This window comes from Carcharhinus amblyrhynchos, chromosome 20 (genome assembly GCF_965287045.1).
Source record: "Carcharhinus amblyrhynchos chromosome 20, sCarAmb.v2.hapA, whole genome shotgun sequence".
NCBI classification, from domain to species: Eukaryota; Metazoa; Chordata; class Chondrichthyes; order Carcharhiniformes; family Carcharhinidae; genus Carcharhinus; species Carcharhinus amblyrhynchos.
Window position 1 is genome coordinate 39,576,449 of NC_137343.1, and position 19,357 is coordinate 39,595,805.

The 19,357-nt window shown below is 44.3% G+C and overlaps 1 protein-coding gene across 1 annotated transcript in view; it reads right to left on the reverse strand.

Annotated features, from left to right (window-relative positions):
• The window catches only part of susd2 (sushi domain containing 2), a 114,337-nt gene that overhangs the window by 45,937 nt on the left and 49,043 nt on the right, over positions 1-19,357 (reverse strand). Inside the window, exons 5-9 of the mRNA XM_080208433.1 lie at positions 15,446-15,613; positions 12,817-12,991; positions 8,521-8,722; positions 5,856-5,941; positions 525-793 (exon numbers count right to left, since the gene is read on the reverse strand). Of these exons, the coding sequence (XP_080064559.1) occupies positions 525-793; positions 5,856-5,941; positions 8,521-8,722; positions 12,817-12,991; positions 15,446-15,613 (900 nt within the window). The remainder of the gene's footprint in view (positions 1-524; positions 794-5,855; positions 5,942-8,520; positions 8,723-12,816; positions 12,992-15,445; positions 15,614-19,357) is intronic.

Sequence of the window (19,357 nt, forward strand, 5' to 3'; positions counted from 1 at the left end):
CCAGCACCCGGGGACCCGGGTTCAATTCCCAGCTCGGCTACTGCCTGTGTGGAGTTTGCACATTCTCCCCGTGTCTGCAGGGGTTTCCTCCCATGATCCAAAGAGATGCAGGTTAGGCGGACTGGCTAAATTACCCCTTAGCATCAGGGGGATTGGCAACGGTTACGGGGACATTGCCTGGGATGGGATTGCTGTCGGCGCAGGCTCTCGGGGCCAAAATGGCCTCCTTTTGCACTGGAGGGATTCAGGCAGGTTCTGGACACAGAAAGTTTTCCCATTCCCCTCTCCCCAAGAATGTTCCTTTAAAAATGCTAATCGCACATTAACGGAGGCCCAATCTGCAATCGATTACCATTAAAATGTCACGTTTAGCGTTGTATAAATGTTTTGGCTGGTTCGACCAAATTGAGAACAGGCCTGACAAACACATGCTAACTTTCCATCTTGTTTGGCAACTCTCAAGGGTACTTAGACTGTCCATTGCTGCCTAACCACTGCTTCTGCTGCGGGGCACACTCACTCACCGACTTTCGGAGGTCTGTAGGCCATGCAGCCACTCGAGGGGCGTAGCCGGAAGTAGTACTGGCAGTTATCAGACCACAGGCAGCAGTAGTAGAAACTAACCACGTCATAGAGGCCGTGAGAGAATCCAGGAATTCGCGGGGGTTTCACGTAGGGCGGGGACCCCCAGTCGTGCCCTCGGTCAGGGGTGCTGCCTCCTATGGAGTCGCCAGTCAGGATCTGCTGGCCTTTGGCGTCGTAGCAGCATTGCTGTCCCGCTCCGAACCGGGGGCTGGTGGAGCAAGAACGATCGGTCAGTGGGACAGAGCGTCGCGAAGAGGAAAAGTCGTCAGTAACAAACAAGAACCACACGTGTTACGCAGCGCTGTTAAAGTAATGAAGTGTCCCATTAGGAACGCAAAACGGAAAGGAAAACTGACACCAAGGAGATATTGGATACAGGCAGAATACTGCGGATGTGGGAATCTGAAACAAAAACAGAAAATGCTGGAAAATCTCAGCAGGTCTGACAGCATCTGTGGAGAGAGAATAGAGACAACTTTTGATGAAGGGTCATCTAGACGCAAAACATTGGCTCTATTCTCTCTCCACAGATGCTGTCAGACCTGCTCAGGTTTTCCAGCATTTTCTGTTTTTGTGCAAAGAAATATCACAGAATCATAGAATCCCTTCAGTGGCCGGATTCAAACCCGTGTCCCCAGAACATTAGCTGGCTTTCTGGGTTAATGGTCGAGCAATAATACCACTAGGTATCGCCTCCCCATTCAGTCCATCATGTCTGCATTGTCTATCCAAACGTGCAAAATATCTGGTGCCACTCCCCAGTCTTCTCCCCGTAACCTTGTACATTCTTTCTGTTCAGATATTAATCCAATTCCCTTTAGAAAGCTTCAGTTGATTCTATCTCCACCACACTCTCAGACAGTGCATTCCAGATCCTAACCACTTGCTGTGTGAATCTGTCTCCACCACACTCTCAGACAGTGCATTCCAGATCCTAACCACTCGCTGTGTGAATCTGTCTCCACCACACTCTCAGACAGTGCATTCCAGATCCTAACCACTCACTGTGTGAATCTGTCTCCACCACACTCTCAGACAGTGCATTCCAGATCCTAACCACTCGCTGTGTGAATCTGTCTCCACCACACTCTCAGACAGTGCATTCCAGATCCTAACCACTCACTGTGTGAATCTGTCTCCGCCACACTCTCAGACAGTGCATTCCAGATCCTAACCACTCGCTGTGTGAATCTGTCTCCACCACACTCTCAGACAGTGCATTCCAGATCCTAACCACTCACTGTACGAATCTGATTCCACCACACTCTCAGACAGTGCATTCCAGATCCTAACCACTCACTGTACGAATCTGATTCCACCACACTCTCAGACAGTGCTTTCCCGATCCTAACCACTCGCTGTGTGAATCTGCCTCCACCACACTCTCAGACAGTGCATTCCAGATCCTAACCACTCACTGTGTGAATCTGCCTCCACCACACTCTCAGACAGTGCATTCCAGATCCTAACCACTCACTGTACGAATCTGATTCCACCACACTCTCAGACAGTGCATTCCAGATCCTAACCACTCGCCGTGTGGAAACATTTCTCCTCATGACACCACTGTGTGTTCTGCCAATTAGCTTAAATTTGTGCCCTCCCTTTCTGAATCCTTCCAGCACTGGGAACAGTTTCTTCTCTGTCCAAACACCGCATGATTTTGAGTACCTCGTAACCTTCTATTCACCAAGGAAAGCAGTCCCAGTCTGTCCACAGGACTGAATTTTCTCACCACTGGAACTATTCTTCTCTGCACTCTCTCTAATGTCTTATAAGTTGACCCTGCCCATCTGTAATGTTCTCGGCTCTCAGTCAGATCCTGCATTCTGGATTTGCAACAGTCATTAACATAAATGCTGCCCAATCAAATCCTTTCCCCTCCAATGTTTCCCTGAGCCACCCAGTCCATCTGGCTGTACAGAAATAATGGCAAAGTGATGGAGGCATAAAACAGAGTGGCTGTCGAGGTTGTGCCATTTACAGTTAAACCACTAGGTGGGGCACCTCGCCAGAAGGAGAGTTATAAAGTGAATGAGAGAGTCAGACAGAGAAATACACAGATAGAGAGAGTGAGACAGAGCGAGGCAGAGATAGAGAGATAAATACAGGGACAGATAAACAGAGAGAGATAGAATGAGACAAAGTGAGACAGAGATAGGTAAATACAGGGACAGATAAACAGAGAGAGAGAGAGCGAGGCAGAGATAGAGAGGTAAATACAGGGACAGATAAACAGAGAGAGAGAGACAGAGCGAGGCAGAGATAGAGATAAATACAGGAACAGATAAACAGAGAGAGGAAGAGACAGAGCAAGGCAGAGATAGAGAGATAAATACAGGGACAGATAAACAGAGAGAGAGTGAGACAGAGAAAGAGAGATAAATACAGGGAGAGATAAACAGAGAGAGAGTGAGACAGAGCGAGGCAGAGAGAGAGATAAATACAGGAACAGATAAACAGAGAGAGGGAGAGACAGAGCGAGGCAGAGATAGAGAGATAAATACAGGGATAAATAAACAGAGCAACAGAGTGAGACAGAGCGAGGCAGAGATAGAGAGATAAATACAGGAACAGATAAACAGAGAGAGAGAGAGAGTGAGACAGAGCGAGATAGAGATGGAGAGATAAATACAGGGATAGATAAATAGAGAGAGAGCGAGGCAGAGATAGAGAGATAAATACAGGAACAGATAAACAGAGAGAGATAGAATGAGACAGAGTGAGACAGAGATAGAGAGATAAATACAGGGATAAATAAACAGAGCAACAGAGTGAGACAGAGCGAGGCAGAGATAGAGAGATAAATACAGGGATAAATAAACAGAGTGAGACAGAGGGAGGCAGAGATAGAGATAAATACAAGGTTATATAAACAGAGAGACAGAGAGAGAACAAAAGTTCTCGTTTAAGCCATTCTAATGGGACTCTAAAGATACAGTGTTGAAAACCACAAGTATAAATAAAACAATAAAGTTTATATCATATTTGTTCTGTCGTTATCAACAGCCATCAAATTATGCCTTTATAACCAGAATTGGTGCTGTGTTGTTCGGGAAGCTGTTTAGTAATGAATGTGTGTTCTGCAGAGGCCATCTGCCTCAGAAAACCATGGAAATAGCAACGGCCAACAAGAACTCAAGGAAAGGAAGGAGTAACCAAGACATCTCAAAGTGTGTTCCAGACACAGATGTACTTGTGTAGTTACACAGCAGGCAATTTGCACACAGCAAGCACCCACAAACAGCAATGTGGTAATGACCAGATCATCTGTTTTGGTGATGTTGGTTGAAGGATAGATATTGGTCGGGAGGTGAGGGAGAACCTCCCTGCCTGTTTGTGGAATAGCATCGTGTAGATCCACTTGAGAGAGCAAACAGGGCCTCGGTTCATCGCTTTATCCAATAAATGGCATCCGGAGTCATTTACCTTGTCATTACCTGGCTGGTACCCGGGCTGAGATGAATCTCCTGCGTGTTGTGGCAATCGACTGACTTTCCCTCCATCGATTCCAGATCCCTCCTGCAAAGTTACCCTCCTGGCCTCCCACATTGTAGTTAACTCCCCCACCTTGGCCTCTCCTCTTTGTCTCACCCACATATGTCTCCTTGCACTGTCCTTGTTCCATCCATGTACTCTCCCCAGCCCGCCCTCCTGGTTCCCATATTGCTCTCATTCTGCCTCCGTATCTTTACTTCCCTCCTTACCCCTCTTTCTCCCCTCCACTCTGACTCCTCTCACACCTTGGTTCAGTTTTAAAGTTTATTCATTAGCATCACAAGTAGGCTAACATTAACACTGCAAATGAAGTTACTGTGAAAATCCCCTAGTTGCCACACTCCAGCGCCTGTTCGGGTACATCGAGGGAGACTTTAGCATGGCCAATGCACCTAACCAGCACGTCTTTCAGACTGTGGGAGGAAACCCATGCAGACATGGGGAGAATGTGCAGACTCCACACAGACAGTGGCCCAAGCCAGGAATCGAACCTGGGTCCTTGGGCCTGTGAGGCAGCAGTGCTAACACCTGTGCCACCATGCTGCCCCGAGTTGTGTTCCTGCTTCCGCACCATGTTTAACCTGAGAGGTGCCTTGGTATGGATTCCCACAGCACTTCCCTGCTGCATAGTTGCACTGGCCTCAGTAACTTGTCTTCCAGATGCGGTACTGAAGCCTGGAGTACACGGGTGGATTTGAGGCGAGTATGAAAATCCCACCCCACCATGGAAAGTTAACTTCAATTAATCTGATAACATGCAGAGCAGACCCAGAACACGGCCATGAATCAGATTGTCCTCAAAGCTCAAATGATTCAACAAATATCCCTTAGGGAAGATAATCTCGATTTTGACCAATAATTGTAAAATTAGTGGTATGAATCACACCGCTCTGAGGCTACCTAATTTCATTTACAGCTAGTGGACCAAAAAGAATTTAAACTCAAGAAGAATTTCAGCCCACTTCACACAGACAGATTACTACAGTGCGGAAGAGACCCTCCAGCCCATCGAGTTGGCACCAATGCATGAAAGGCCCTGACCTGCCCACCGAATCCCGCTTGCCAGCACTAGGCCCACAGCCTTGAATGTTACAGTGTGCCAAGTACTCATCCAGGCACTTTTTAAAGGATGTGAGGCATCCCGTCTCCACCACCCTCCCAGGCAGTGCATTCCAGACCCTCACCACCCTCTGGGTAAAAAGGTTTTTCCTCACATTCCCCCCGCTTAAACCTTCCGTCCCTCACTTTTAACTTGCGTCCCCTCGTAACTGACCCTTCAACTGAGGGGGACAACTGCTGCCTATCCAACCTGTCCATGCCCCTCAATTCCATAGAATCATTGAATCCTGCGGTGGAGAAGGAGGCCATTCGGCCTATCAAATCTGCGCCGACCACAATCCCACCCCAGGCCCTATCCCCATAATCCCATGCATTTACCCTCGCTAGTATCCCTGACACTAAGGGGCAATTAGCCATGGCCAATCGACTTAGCCCGCACAGCTTTGGAGCGTGGGAGGAAACCGGAGCACCCAGAGGAAACCCACGTAGACATGGGGAGAATGCGCAAACGCCACACAGACAGTGACCCAAGCTGGGAATCGAATCCAGGTCCCTAGCACTGTGAGGCAGCAATGCTAACCACTGTGCCACCGTAAAAAAACGATTCCAATGAGCATTTTAAGTTATTCCGTTTTAAATATTCACATCACCGCATGTCATCCAGAGTCCAAGTAACCAGGCCCCTGAAACAGGCTGCTGGCTTTTCCACTTACCTTGCTTGTATGGCTCGGACACAATGTACAGCTCCTGGGTGATAGGTACACACACTCCCCTTCTCAATGTCGCACCCATAGTCGGTCTGCATTAGAAATGAGATTTTTCAGTCCATCCAGCCTCAAACACCTCTAAGTCTCTCATTTTTCATTTCCTCAACAGGATTGAGACAGTGCCTCTTTACTGGCTAGAGTCACAACAAGAGGGTCAAGAACCAGTGGAGCTCTCTGCCACGAAGAGCAGTGGTGGCACAGTGGTTAGCACTGCTGCCTCACAGCGCCATGGCCCCAGGTTCAATTCCCGGCTTGGGTCACTGTCTGTGTAGAGCTCTCTCCGCGCCTGCGTGGGTTTCCTCTGGGTGCTCTGGTTTTCTCCCACAGTCCAAAAGACGTGCTGGTTAGATGCACTGGCCATGCTAAGTTCTCCCTCAGTGTACCCGAACAGGTGCCAGAGTGTGGCGGCTGGGGGATTTTCACAGTAACTTCACTGCAGTGTTAATGTAAGCTGACTTGTGATACTGATAAATAAACTTTAAGGCAAGGTCACCGAATATTTTTAAGGTGGAGGGAGATAGATTCGTGACTAACAAGGGAGTCAAAGGTTATGGGGGATAGGTGGGTATGCGGTGTTGAGGCCACAGACAGAGCGGCCATGATCTTATTGAATGGCAGGGCTAGCTCCGAGGGGCCTACCCCTCCTCCTAACTTGTACGTAGTGACTTCCTGCAGCTAAGGAGGAAAGAAAGCCAAGAGAATATCCCCAACATTGCCTCAGAGAGAGTATGTATTATAAAAATATGTTACTGTTTATCCAAAAGCTCCTCCTTTCTTTCCTAGCCTTTCATCAGGCTTGAGAGCATGAGAAATAGGAGTGCGAGTGGGCCACCATTCAGTACAAATACAGTTGATCTTCTGTGTCAACCCCCCACCTTTGCGTCCATTTCCTGTTTCACATGATTCCCTGAGAGACCAAGGGCAGGATTTTCCTTCTGCACATGACCCCAAGACTGGAAAATCCTGCCCCGAGGTCCATGGACCTTTCCATGGCCTGGCCCCCGCCTGCTACAATTCCCGTGGCGGGCGGGATGGGAAAATTTCACCCCCAAGGTCTGTCTGTTTCAGCCTTAAATACATTCAACAATTCGCAAACAAATACATTCAACAATTCGCAAACAAATACATTCAACATTCACAAACAAATACATTCAACAATTCACAAACAAATACATTCAACAATTCACAAACAAATACATTCAACATTCACAAACAAATACATTCAACATTCACAAACAAATACATTCAACAATTCGCAAACAAATACATTCAACATTCACAAACAAATACATTCAACAATTCACAAACAAATACATTCAACAATTCACAAACAAATACATTCAACAATTCGCAAACAAATACATTCAACAATTCACAAACAAATACATTCAACAATTCACAAACAAATACATTCAACAATTCGCAAACAAATACATTCAACAATTCACAAACAAATACATTCAACATTTACAAACAAATACATTCAACAATTCACAAACAAATACATTCAACATTTACAAACAAATACATTCAACAATTCGCAAACAAATACATTCAACAATTCGCAAATAAATACATTCAACATTCACAAACAAATACATTCAACAATTCACAAATAAATACATTCAACAATTCACAAACAAATACATTCAACAATTCACAAATAAATACATTCAACAATTCACAAACAAATACATTCAACATTCACAAATAAATACATTCAACAATTCGCAAATAAATACATTCAACAATTCACAAACAAATACATTCAACAATTCACAAATAAATACATTCAACATTCACAAACAAATACATTCAACAATTCACAAATAAATACATTCAACAATTCACAAATAAATACATTCAACAATTCACAAACAAATACATTCAACATTCACAAACAAATACATTCAACATTCACAAACAAATACATTCAACAATTCACAAATAAATACATTCAACATTCACAAATAAATACATTCAACAATTCGCAAATAAATACATTCAACATTCACAAATAAATACATTCAACAATTCACAAATAAATACATTCAACAATTCACAAACAAATACATTCAACAATTCACAAACAAATACATTCAACAATTCACAAACAAATACATTCAACATTCACAAACAAATACATTCAACAATTCACAAATAAATACATTCAACAATTCACAAACAAATACATTCAACAATTCACAAACAAATACATTCAACATTCACAAACAAATACATTCAACATTCACAAACAAATACATTCAACAATTCACAAATAAATACATTCAACAATTCACAAACAAATACATTCAACAATTCACAAACAAATACATTCAACATTCACAAACAAATACATTCAACATTCACAAACAAATACATTCAACAATTCACAAACAAATACATTCAACAATTCACAAACAAATACATTCAACATTCACAAACAAATACATTCAACATTCACACCCCTGGAGGAGGAAAAGGAACTGCAGTGGGGGGGCGGGGGGGGGGGAATGGCGGAAAGGGGAATGAACATTTATAAAACAGCCTGTTGTAAATTAAAAACCAGTAGTTCAGTTTAGCCCCTTCCTCAGTGAAATATTACTCTTACATGAAACCTGCCGGTATCAGCCCTGGATTGTGCCAAGGTACAAGGGCAAGGTGCAATCTCCTGAAGGAAGTTCGGCAGCGTCTCTTCGGTTTTTTTCCACTCCAAACATTTTTGGTAAGCCCAGGCAGCTGAGTCTTTCCTGAACGTTTCCTCCAGGTGCCAGGCTAGAACATGGCCTGGACTCCATAGCGACCTCACGTTTCTGAGTCAAAAAAAGACACAAAAGATGAGATGAGTTGTCTATTTTATAAATCACTCAAATCCATAGGCCGATAGGCAACGTCAGTAAAAAGGCCATGTTTTCTCCAGGTTCCTGTTTGTCAAGATATGGGTGGCCAATCAATCAATAAAAGCCAGCAGAGTAAAACTCACCGTCTCTGTTTCACCAATGTGCTTAGCTCAAATCTCATTATTAAAACACAGGCGGACTTCCTATTGTCTCGACCTATGACCTACTACCTTTATGACCTCTCTTGAGGAAGTGTGTAGGTCAGTGCAGAACTGTGGGGAATTTTGACTGGAGTCTCACGTCCCAGGGAAAATGGGACAAAATATTAACTCTAGGCTGAAGACTGGTTAGGATAGTCCTGGAAGGAATGCAAAAACAGAGAACGTTGGAAAAACTCACGGTATGGTTCAGCTCAGAATGGAGTCCGCCTGGGTCATAAGTTTTGCATTTTGAATTTGGCTAGGGTTAGCATGATAGGCTTCACTTCAAGTATCATTCAAATGACCAACAAGGGAACTTTTATCAAACAAAGTTTATTTAAGAATATAGTCAACATGTACAGTAAGAAAATTAGCAAGAATCTTTACTAATAACAAACAAGACACAAAACAGTCACTATCATGTATAACCCCTAACAAAGATAGCTAATGTGTTCCAATCAAACCAAAACCCTTGCCATAGAAAGAACAGGTTTAACACAGCACAGACTAATGTTCTCGTGATACTGGAAATTGAGTCCTTTGGTTGAAGTCTGTGGATTCACTCTGACCAATTTGAAGGCAAGATAGCTCCCCAAAACACTAGAAAGACCCTGATCCAGGCCCCAATAACTTCTTCAAAAGAAAACCCAGGGAAAGCAAGACTTATCTTTCAGCTTGATGCTTCTTCTAACCACCAACTCCCAAAACTGAAACTGAAAATGAACTCCTGTCACCTGATCTGTCCACAATTTTGTCTTCCTCCCAACAATGACATCACTTAAGGCTGTGAGCATGATTTAAAAAAAAATCTCTGAAAGGTACACTAACATCACACTCAACGTGCCTGGCAGCATCTGTACTGAGAGATAACCAAGTAACATTTCTTCAGAACAAAAGAGAGAAATGCATTGGATATTAAACTGTATAAGAGGGAATGGAATAGCTGGAACAGAGTAGAAGGTCAATGATTAGTGGGAGTTATGAGAGATTGCAACAAAGATACAGCAAAATGTAAAAACAAGCGACAGATGGCCAAGTGAGGGATGGTTTTTGCATTGGGACAAAAAATATTTGATTTAGATGTAAAAAAAAAGTCATATTGGAGGAGAAAGGTCACAGTTTAAAATTGCCAAACTCAATGTTCAGTCCTGAAGGCAGTAACATTCCCAATCGGAAGATGAGGTGATATCGCTCCAACTTGCACTAGGCTTCACTGGAAGATTGCAGCAGGCCAAGGATGGGCATGTAGGAATGAGAGCAAGGTGATGAGTTAAAATGGCAACAGGATGGTTGGGTTGATATTTGCAGACAAAGTGAAGATGCTCCACAAAGCACTCACCAGTCTCCCCAATGTAGAGGAGCAGCACTGGCAGCAGCAAATACACTAGGGCAAATTTTTAAAAAGGGGTTCATCTTTGTTATCCCCAGAAACCCCTGCTGTGGTGATTGCCCCTTTAAGTGCAACACAGGCCATGTGACCCTTACTCTGCTGTGCTGCCCTTAAAGGAACAATTGGTCACATGGTCTGTGCTGCCCTTAAAGGGACAATTGGTCACATGGTCTGTGCTGCCCTTAAAGGGACAATTGGTCACATGGTCTGTGCTGCCCTTAAAGGAACAATTGGTCACATGGTCTGTGCTGCCCTTAAAGGGACAATCACCATATGGCTGCATCTATCTATTATTGCCTTGTCACATTACAGACAAAATGCGTCTTTCACTCCAACGTGTAACCATAGATGTCCGTGGGCCTGGTAGGAATGACTTACTCTGTGTCCCCATGACGTGCTTTGAAAAGTGCACTCTATCTATTACGCTGTCTGTGCGTCAAAAAATCGTGGCTTGAGGCCAATGGAAATTTGACACTGAGGTTGGCGTGTTTCTGTTTGGCGAGAGTAAATGGAGTGAAGCACGGATCAGATAGATCATTTTCATGGCATCTTTCACAAGCTCAGAACGTCCTAAAGGACAGTGCAGCTGATGAAGTACTTTTGAAATGTAATCACTGCTGTAGGGGAGGAAATGCGGCAGCCAATCCCCATTAGCAAGCTCCCACACACAATAATCTGACACACAAACACAATGTCTGATTCTTTTTTCCCATCGGTCATGGGGATGCGGGTATCGCTGGCTGGGCCAGCATTTGTTGCCCAGCCCTGAGGGAATTGAAGAGTCATATTACTGTGAGTCACGAGTAGGTCAGGCTGGGTAAGGATGGCAGATTTCCATCCCTAAAGGAAGCAAATGGGTTTTTATGACAATTGACAATGATTCCATGGTCATCGTTAGACTTTTAATTCCAGATTTTTAATTCAAAGTCCACCATCTGCCATAGTGGGACTCGAACCCGGGTCCCCAAAGCTTTATCCTGTGTCTCTAGATTACGAGTCCAGCGATAATACCACAACGCCATTGCCTCCACTAAAATTTTAAATCTATTGGTCGGGTGGTAAAAGCTAGCCAAGACACTGCAGGGGGGAGAGAACCCTTATTACTCCTGGAGAATAGTCCCATCCTCATGAGAGCTTTAGTGTCTCACCCGACACTTCATTCGATTCAGCTCTGAAGTGCCTGCCCGACTGAGTGCTCAAGTCCTTGGAGTGGAGCTTTGAATCTAGAACCTTCTGATTAAAGCTGAGAGACTACCACTGAACCCAGAGCCATACCTCACTGTCACTGAAATCCTTAATATAGGAGGAACAAATGATTTAATGATAGCAACTGGGTCAGAGTTTATTTTAATCTTTATTACTTTGCTCAAAGGGCCCAATGGTTTAGATCCATTGCAGATAAGTAAGAGATTATCTGCCAAATCACTAAGGGTGAGTTTGTGCGATGCAGTTCTGAAAAAAGGCCTTTACAAAAGTTCAACTCAACTATTGGAAGAAATTCCATTATATCCATTTTTCCCAGGTCTCTATCTTCAGAGCGTAACAGCAAAAAAATAGCGGGAGACTTGAAAATTGGAACGTTGCATTTGATCATCCAACAATGATCAGCATTGCAGCTTCCACCCCTGAAGCTGAATGGGTAAACTCTTGCTGCTAACACCTCTTGGCCTCTCAAGAACTTCTGCGCTTCCCGATGCATCTTAAGTTGCTGATTCTGATCACAGAACCCTTACAGTGCAGAAGGAGTTCATTTGGTCCATCGAGCCTGTACCAACAACAATCCCACCCATGCCCCATCCCCATAACCCCACATATTCACCTCCCTGACACTAAGGGACAATTTAGCATGGCCAATCCATCTAACCTGCACATCTTTAGGAGTGTGGGTGTTGGGGGGCGGTGGGGAGTGATAGTGGTGGAATCGGTGCACCTGGAGGAAATCCACGCAGACACAGGGAGAACTTGCAAACTCCACACAGCCAGTCACCCGAGGCCGGAATTGAACCCGGGTCCCTGGCACCATGAGGCAGCAGTGGTAACCTGATACAAAACAGAAAATGTTGGAAAATAAATCTCAGCAAGTGGAACTGGACAAAGGGAATGTAAACGATAATGAAAACTGAGAAAGGTGTTGAAAGTCTCCACTAAGTGATCGTAATGTGTGAATGGCAGAGCAGGGTACAGATTGTGAAGGGATTGCTTTCACCTATGCTAACCTGATGGTGTGAAGCATTACATTTGCAGATCTTAACAACTTCCATCGATCACAAAATGGGCAGGAAGTGACTCTGGTTTGCTAAGACTAGGGAGAGTAACATAACTACACAATGGAGTACAGTCCAATGTATTGTTTAACCTTCTGACACTAAACATGAGAAAGTGCATCTTCAGTTTAACACTTGGATCCCAAGTTGAAAATATCCTTAGCTTAACGGTACAATCAACGCAGATGCCCAAATGTAGGTCAGTGTACTCACAGTTTGCCATTTCCTAGTCTGTGATCAGTGAGACGCAGTATTCCAATTTCCCATTCAAAATGAGGATTTGCAGTTGGTTCAGGGGTGAAGTTAAATTGCCCATTGTTTGGGATGCCATATCCCAGTGAGTACAGGTAACTCCATTCTCCTTTCCACGATTCTGAGTAAGGTTTACCTGGTGGACAAAGTGGCCATATTGTGAGTTTCACTGATAGAAGCATAGAAACAGAAAACAGGAACAAGAGTAGGCCATTCGGCCCATCAAACCTATTTCGCAATTCAATGTGATCATGGCTGATCCTCCATCTCAACACCATACTCCCACTCCCTCCCCATACTTCTTGATATCTTTAGTGTGTAGAAATATATCTTCTTTTTTAAACACATTCAGTGACTTGGCTTCCACAGCCTTCAATGATAAAGAATTCCACTGATTCGCCACCCTCTGACTGAAAAGATTTCTCTTCATTACAGTCCTAAATGGCCTACCTTCTATCCTGAAACTATGAACCCTTGTTCTAAACCTCCCACTAGCCCCAGCCAGAAGGACATCCAGTTTGTCCTTGAAAGGAAGGGAAATTGCAAACATGTGGCTTAAAACTGAACATTTTAGACTGAGACTCATGAGGTATGATTCAGTTTCTGAGTACGATCAAGGGAAGTAGCAAATAACAGCAGATGTGCTGTCAAGAATACTAGTGGAAAGAGGCACACGAGAAGGTTTAAATTTTATTTAGGAAGTGGTAGCATATGCTTTGCATATTACTAAAGGCTTATCAGCCATGGAAGGGAGATTCCAAGGGTTAAACAAGATCAACTGCAGGTTGGCAAATGTATCCAAATAAAAGAAAGGCCAGTAAGATCACACCCATATTTTTCATCATTGTCGTTAATTACTACTCCAGATGGTTTGATGCGTGCTGACTGCACAGCACCATGGCGGAGCAAGTCATTACATCACTAAGAAGAATCTTTGCTACACATGGCATCCTGGACATTGTGGTGTCAAACAACAGGTTTCAACTTGCTAAAGAATTATTCCATAACTTTACACAGGAATCTGGTTTCATGCATGTGACTAGTTCACCTAGATATCCGCATCAAATGGAGAAGCATTTGGACGAGGAATTTGAACATTCAAGGAACTGCTGAAAAAGAACAAAGATATTGGGTGGGATTTTCCAGCCTCGCTCGCCCCAAAACTAGAAAAGCCCAACCGAGGTCAATGGACCTTTCCATGGTCCGCCCCTCGCCTGCTATGGAACTGGAAAATTCACCCCATTAATTTTGTTCTTCTTATCTACAGAATGTCATCCCTAAAAAAAATCTTTTCACCATTAGAGGCATTGAAAGGTAGACAGTTGCGAATACAATCCAGTTCTACAACCTAACTTTACCTCAGATAATCATGAGAGTGTTATTAAACGTGAGGAGCAACGAAGAGACACTCAAGTTTGTAATTTCAACATCAGACACAATGTTGAGACTTGGAAATGTTACAGCCTGAGAGAGAGTGTGCGTACGAGACCAACAGAAAGAAGACATCGTAACTGAAAGAGCTCCACAACCGAAATCATACGGAATTGAGATGGACATCAGAAGGAACTGGAGAGCCTTGATATCATAGGGAAGGGAAGTGATGGAACCTTGGATGTACCATTTAGATCCGGATGGAGACAAGGAACCGGAAACAAATAGAAACTCGAGAATACCCAGGTGGAAGACACTCCTTTCGATTGATGAGCGAATGCAGTTCATCCTCAACTTCAAAATGAAATCAGGACCAGATCAGGGAGATTGGTCAATGCAGCACAGACTCTAACCCTGTGAGACTTTGGGGGCAGATGTAGGAGGCTGTATATAGTTAGGATAAAGATTTTGGGGAAATGTAGAGCAAAGGGTTAATACCTGATGTAACTATGGCATGATGTCACATGATTAAGTAAATGAGATTTGGTGGGAACAAGAAGTAGAATCTCACATAGGGTACTGAGATGTATACGATCTGTAAATAAACAAGGATGTTTTATTATGAATAGCATTTTATGGTAGAATTATTTAGGGTAACCCTCAAGAAACCCCATCTAGACCCCGAACTCAAGACAGACTATATGAGTGTCACTGGCAAGGCCAGCATTTGTTGCTCATCTCTAAAATTGCCCTTCAACAACAGTCAACCAAGTTGCTGTGGATCGGGAATCACATGTAGACCAGACCAGGTACGGATGGCAGATTTCCTTCCCTAAAGGACATTAGAGAAACAGATGGGTTTTTATAACAATCAATGATAGATTCATTGCCCGCCCCCCCATGACTGAGACTAGCTTCCTTCTCCAGATTTATTAATTGAATTTACATTCCACCACCAGCCAGGGTGAGATTTGAACATGCGCCATCAAGATATTAGCCTGGGATTTGGATTTCTAGTCCCATATCGCTGCATCACCATTAATTGTGCTGAATGACCTTTTTTTTGTGACGTAAATTATATGTAACATTTCCATGGAGAGTGGAATAAATGGGAATAAAAGCAAATAAATTGTCTAATTCCAAGCAAAGTTGCTGAGCGTGGTTTTTGTGTTGTACACTCTGTCAAAGCCACCTGAATTCACACACAGTGAGAGTTTACCTTGTTCTCTGTAGCCCCAGACTTCAACGTTGAGGGTTTCTGCTGGGAGCAGTGACATATTCCAAGTCAGAGTCAGCAGTCCGGTAACACCGGGTGTGCCATAGTACTGCCATTTGGTGGCATTCATCAGGGTGCTTTTCTTCGAGTCTGAAAACTTGGCATGATGTACTGCAGGGTTGGAAAAGACAATAGATTAAAATAAATCAGACGAATAAGAAGAGCAGTTAAGGCGGTGGGGGCTGGCATGGTGGCACGGTGGTTAGCACTGCTGCCTCACAGCGCCAGGGACCCGGGTTCCAATCCCGGCTTGGGTCACCGTCCGTGTGGAGTTTGTACATTCTCCCCGTATCTGCGTGGATTTTCTCCAGCTGCTCAAGTTTCCTCCCACAGTCCAAAGACATGCGGGTTAGGTGGACTGGCCATGCTAAATTGTCCCTTAGTGTCAGGGGGACTAGCTAGGGTAAATGCATGGGGTTTCGTGGATGGGGCCTGGGTGGGATTGTGGTCGGTGCAGATTCAATGGGCCGAATGGCCTCCTTCTGCACTGTAGGGTTCTATGAGAGGTGGGAGATATATTCATTAGAAGCTTGGAAATGAGACAGTTCCACAGCTCTGACTTCCTGATTCGCAATCCCTGAGAATGTGACTCCTTGCACTGTGTCGGTGCAGATTCAGCCCATTTACCCTAGCTAGTGCCCCTGACACCAAAGGGCAATTTAACATGGCCAATCCACCTAACCCGCATGTCTTTGGACTGTGGGAGAAAACTTGAGCAGCTGGAGAAAACCCACGCAGACATGGGAAGAATGTACAAACTCCACACAGACAGTGACCCAAGCCGGGAATCGAACCTGGGTCCCTGGCGCTGTGAGGCAGTAGTGCTAGCCACCATGAACCGTGAGGAGGAAAATCTGGATATCCACATAACATTGACAGGAGATCCACAAAACCCTTGGGAGCTGTGTGAATTGTACTAATTGCTTCCTATGTTCCAGCAGATGATCAGAGAGACCTCCTGCAGAAGTTTAAAGTTGATTAGTTTCACAAGTGGGCTTACATTAATACTGCAGTGAAGTTACTGTGAAAATCCCGTAGTCGCCGCACTCTGATGCCTGTTCGGGTATGCCAAGGGAGAATTTAGCACGGCCAATGCACCTAACCAGCAGTGGAGTGTGGGAGGAAACCGGAGCACCTGCAGGAAACTCATACAGACTCGGGGGAGAATATACAAACAGTGACTCAAGCTGGGAATCGAACCTGGGTCCCTGGAGCTGTGAGGCAGCAGTGCTCACCACTGTGCTGCCCTGCCAATGCTTTCGAATAATTGTAACAATGGAGGAAACGGATCCTAATTCTTTCTTATTATTTCCTCTCTGCACTTTGCACATTATAATCACCTATCTCAGTTGATAATTGATAGGTACCACTGGTCACAGTTATTGCCACACTGCTTTTTAGCTTAAGCCAGGTATGTTAGGGACAGTCACCAGTCCCATAATGGACATCAAGCGTTGTAACAACACTTCTGCTATCTATGCAGTCAACCATTCTTGAGTACAGGTCAACTTTTGTTTCTCCTCCGCTATAAAATATTTCCTTTAATAAGTGCTTCATTAACATCCATTGAAGACTTTGTAAGTCAACCTCAAGAAATGTGTTCCAAAGGAAGTGGAGGCTTGCAACACAGTACAGATCAGTGAATCTGAAAAATAAAGTCCTGGATTTTACCGGCTTCCTTCGCCCATCAATGCTACTTCAACGAGACCATGCAGATACAATGATGACAGATGAACAGACACCTCGCAACAATCGCCAGGCAGGAGAGTTAAATCAGCCATGATCTTCTTAAATGACGGAACAGGCTCAAGGGGCTGAATCCTGGTTGTATTCCTTATGGTCTTATGCATCAATAGGAGGTACTACATTACCCCTATATATATGGCATCTCCATTGAAATCATCATTCGTACCAAACTCAATAGAGTAATTTCAGGTCTCTACCCACCTCGGTGCAGCCCCATGCTGCTACTTTCCACACCTCACGTATTGTAACGATCTGTGAATAGCACCAACTATAAAACTGGGAATATCTGCATCATCTTTTCTGTTTAAAGCTCATCAATTTTCAATTATCTCTTCCATGACAGCTCATGTACAGCAGCAGGGGCCTGGGTCAGCAGATCAAAGGGACAGTTTTCCCTTCAAATAAACTGAATGAAGAAAACCTTTTGCATAGTTTTGAAGATCTTTCGTAGCTAGAGGGTGTTAAATCTGTGGTTAGCACCTCCACTTGGGCATTGCGGACAGTCATCTCAGGCACGTGGGCAGCCAGTCAGTTTAACCTCCAATCAAATACACCAGCTGAGGCCTTCCTAGAAAAATTCTAAGTGCCGAACAAGCGGGGAAATGGGAGAGTTTTACTGGGCGGCACGGTGGTTAGCACTGCTGCCTCACAGCGCCAGGGACCCAGGTTCGATTCCCTGCCTTGGGTCACTGTCTGTTCAGGGTCCACACGTTTTGCCTGTGTTGACATGGGTTTCCTCCGGGTGCTCCGGTTTCTTCCCACAGTCCAAAAGATGCGCTGGTTAGGTGCACTGACCATGGTAAACTCTCCCGAATAGGCACTGGAGTGTGGCAACTCGGGGATTTTCACAGTAACCTCATTGCACTGCTAATGTAAGCTGACTCGTGACACTAATTAAAAACAAACTTTAAACTTGTAAAAACTTTTTTTTGGTTGAGTTTGAAAATGCAATCTTATGAACCTTTTTTGGACAGAAGTGCAATTCTCACCAGCGATGGGGGAGTGGTGGTCAGAGGGGACTAAGTTTGCCAGTGAAGCTGGCTGCAAGTTGCCTGGGGCGCCATTACACACGCACCCCGATCTCCCAGTGAACTGGAAAACCTCTTACCACCAGCTCCCTCCCATACCGATCACCGTCCTTGCAGAGTCACGCTCCTCCCCCAACCCACTGCCCCCTGTCCTCTCTCCCCACCCCCAGTCTGACTATCACCCCCTCTGTGAGATTAGTGTAGTGCCTGATGCCTGTGTGTATTAATTTACTGTAGTTTCCCAGCTGGCATTCCTCAGTGGGTACCGTTCCACAGTCAGAGTGCCCGGCTATGGAATATGTCCTTGTATCGAACTCACATTTCACTAGGGCTCAGCAGAAAAGGAAAATTGTGCAAGTGCCTGATTGGCACCAACAACCTGTTTTCCTCACGTGCCCCCTGCAATCACTCAATGATATCACATCAAATCAAGTTTATTACCCCAAACCTGCTTTGGCACAGAGCTCCGCTAATATTAGGAAAGGCTCATTGTAAACCTATTCAGTTAATTGGCCATAAAACACTGCCGTAATAAATCGCGGATATTTTTGAAATAATAATAATAATGCTGCAATTAATTAATATTTAAGCTGCCTGGCGTAAGCAGCTTGAAGGGTGTTGGCAGCTGCCCTCCGAGTGTATCTCCCCCCCTTGCACAAATGTGAGCTAAGCACCAGATTAAACCACATCGCAATAAGAAAAGTGCCGTTTATTATTGATGTTAATTGAGCAGAGACTGATTTCAAGGTCTCAGATTGATTATTATAAATGACTTGAACTTTGCTTCCCCGATTGGTCTTGTGGAATTGCCAAGACTGAATCACATGCTGGGTTGCAATCTTGTGAACCCTCTTAACTGCTAAGTGGATTTTTTGATATCTTTAATCCTCTGGCATATCTTCATCAGAGCCTTAATAGTCCACTTGGGAATAATATTTCTTTCCCTCCTTTCAAAGATTAGTGCAAAATACTTCAGCCATTTAAAATAATAATTACTTCTGTGCAATACTGAATGGTTTGCGGATGTTATTTTTAACCGGTTAGATATCTGGGAAGGCTTACAAAGCAACAATCTAATCAA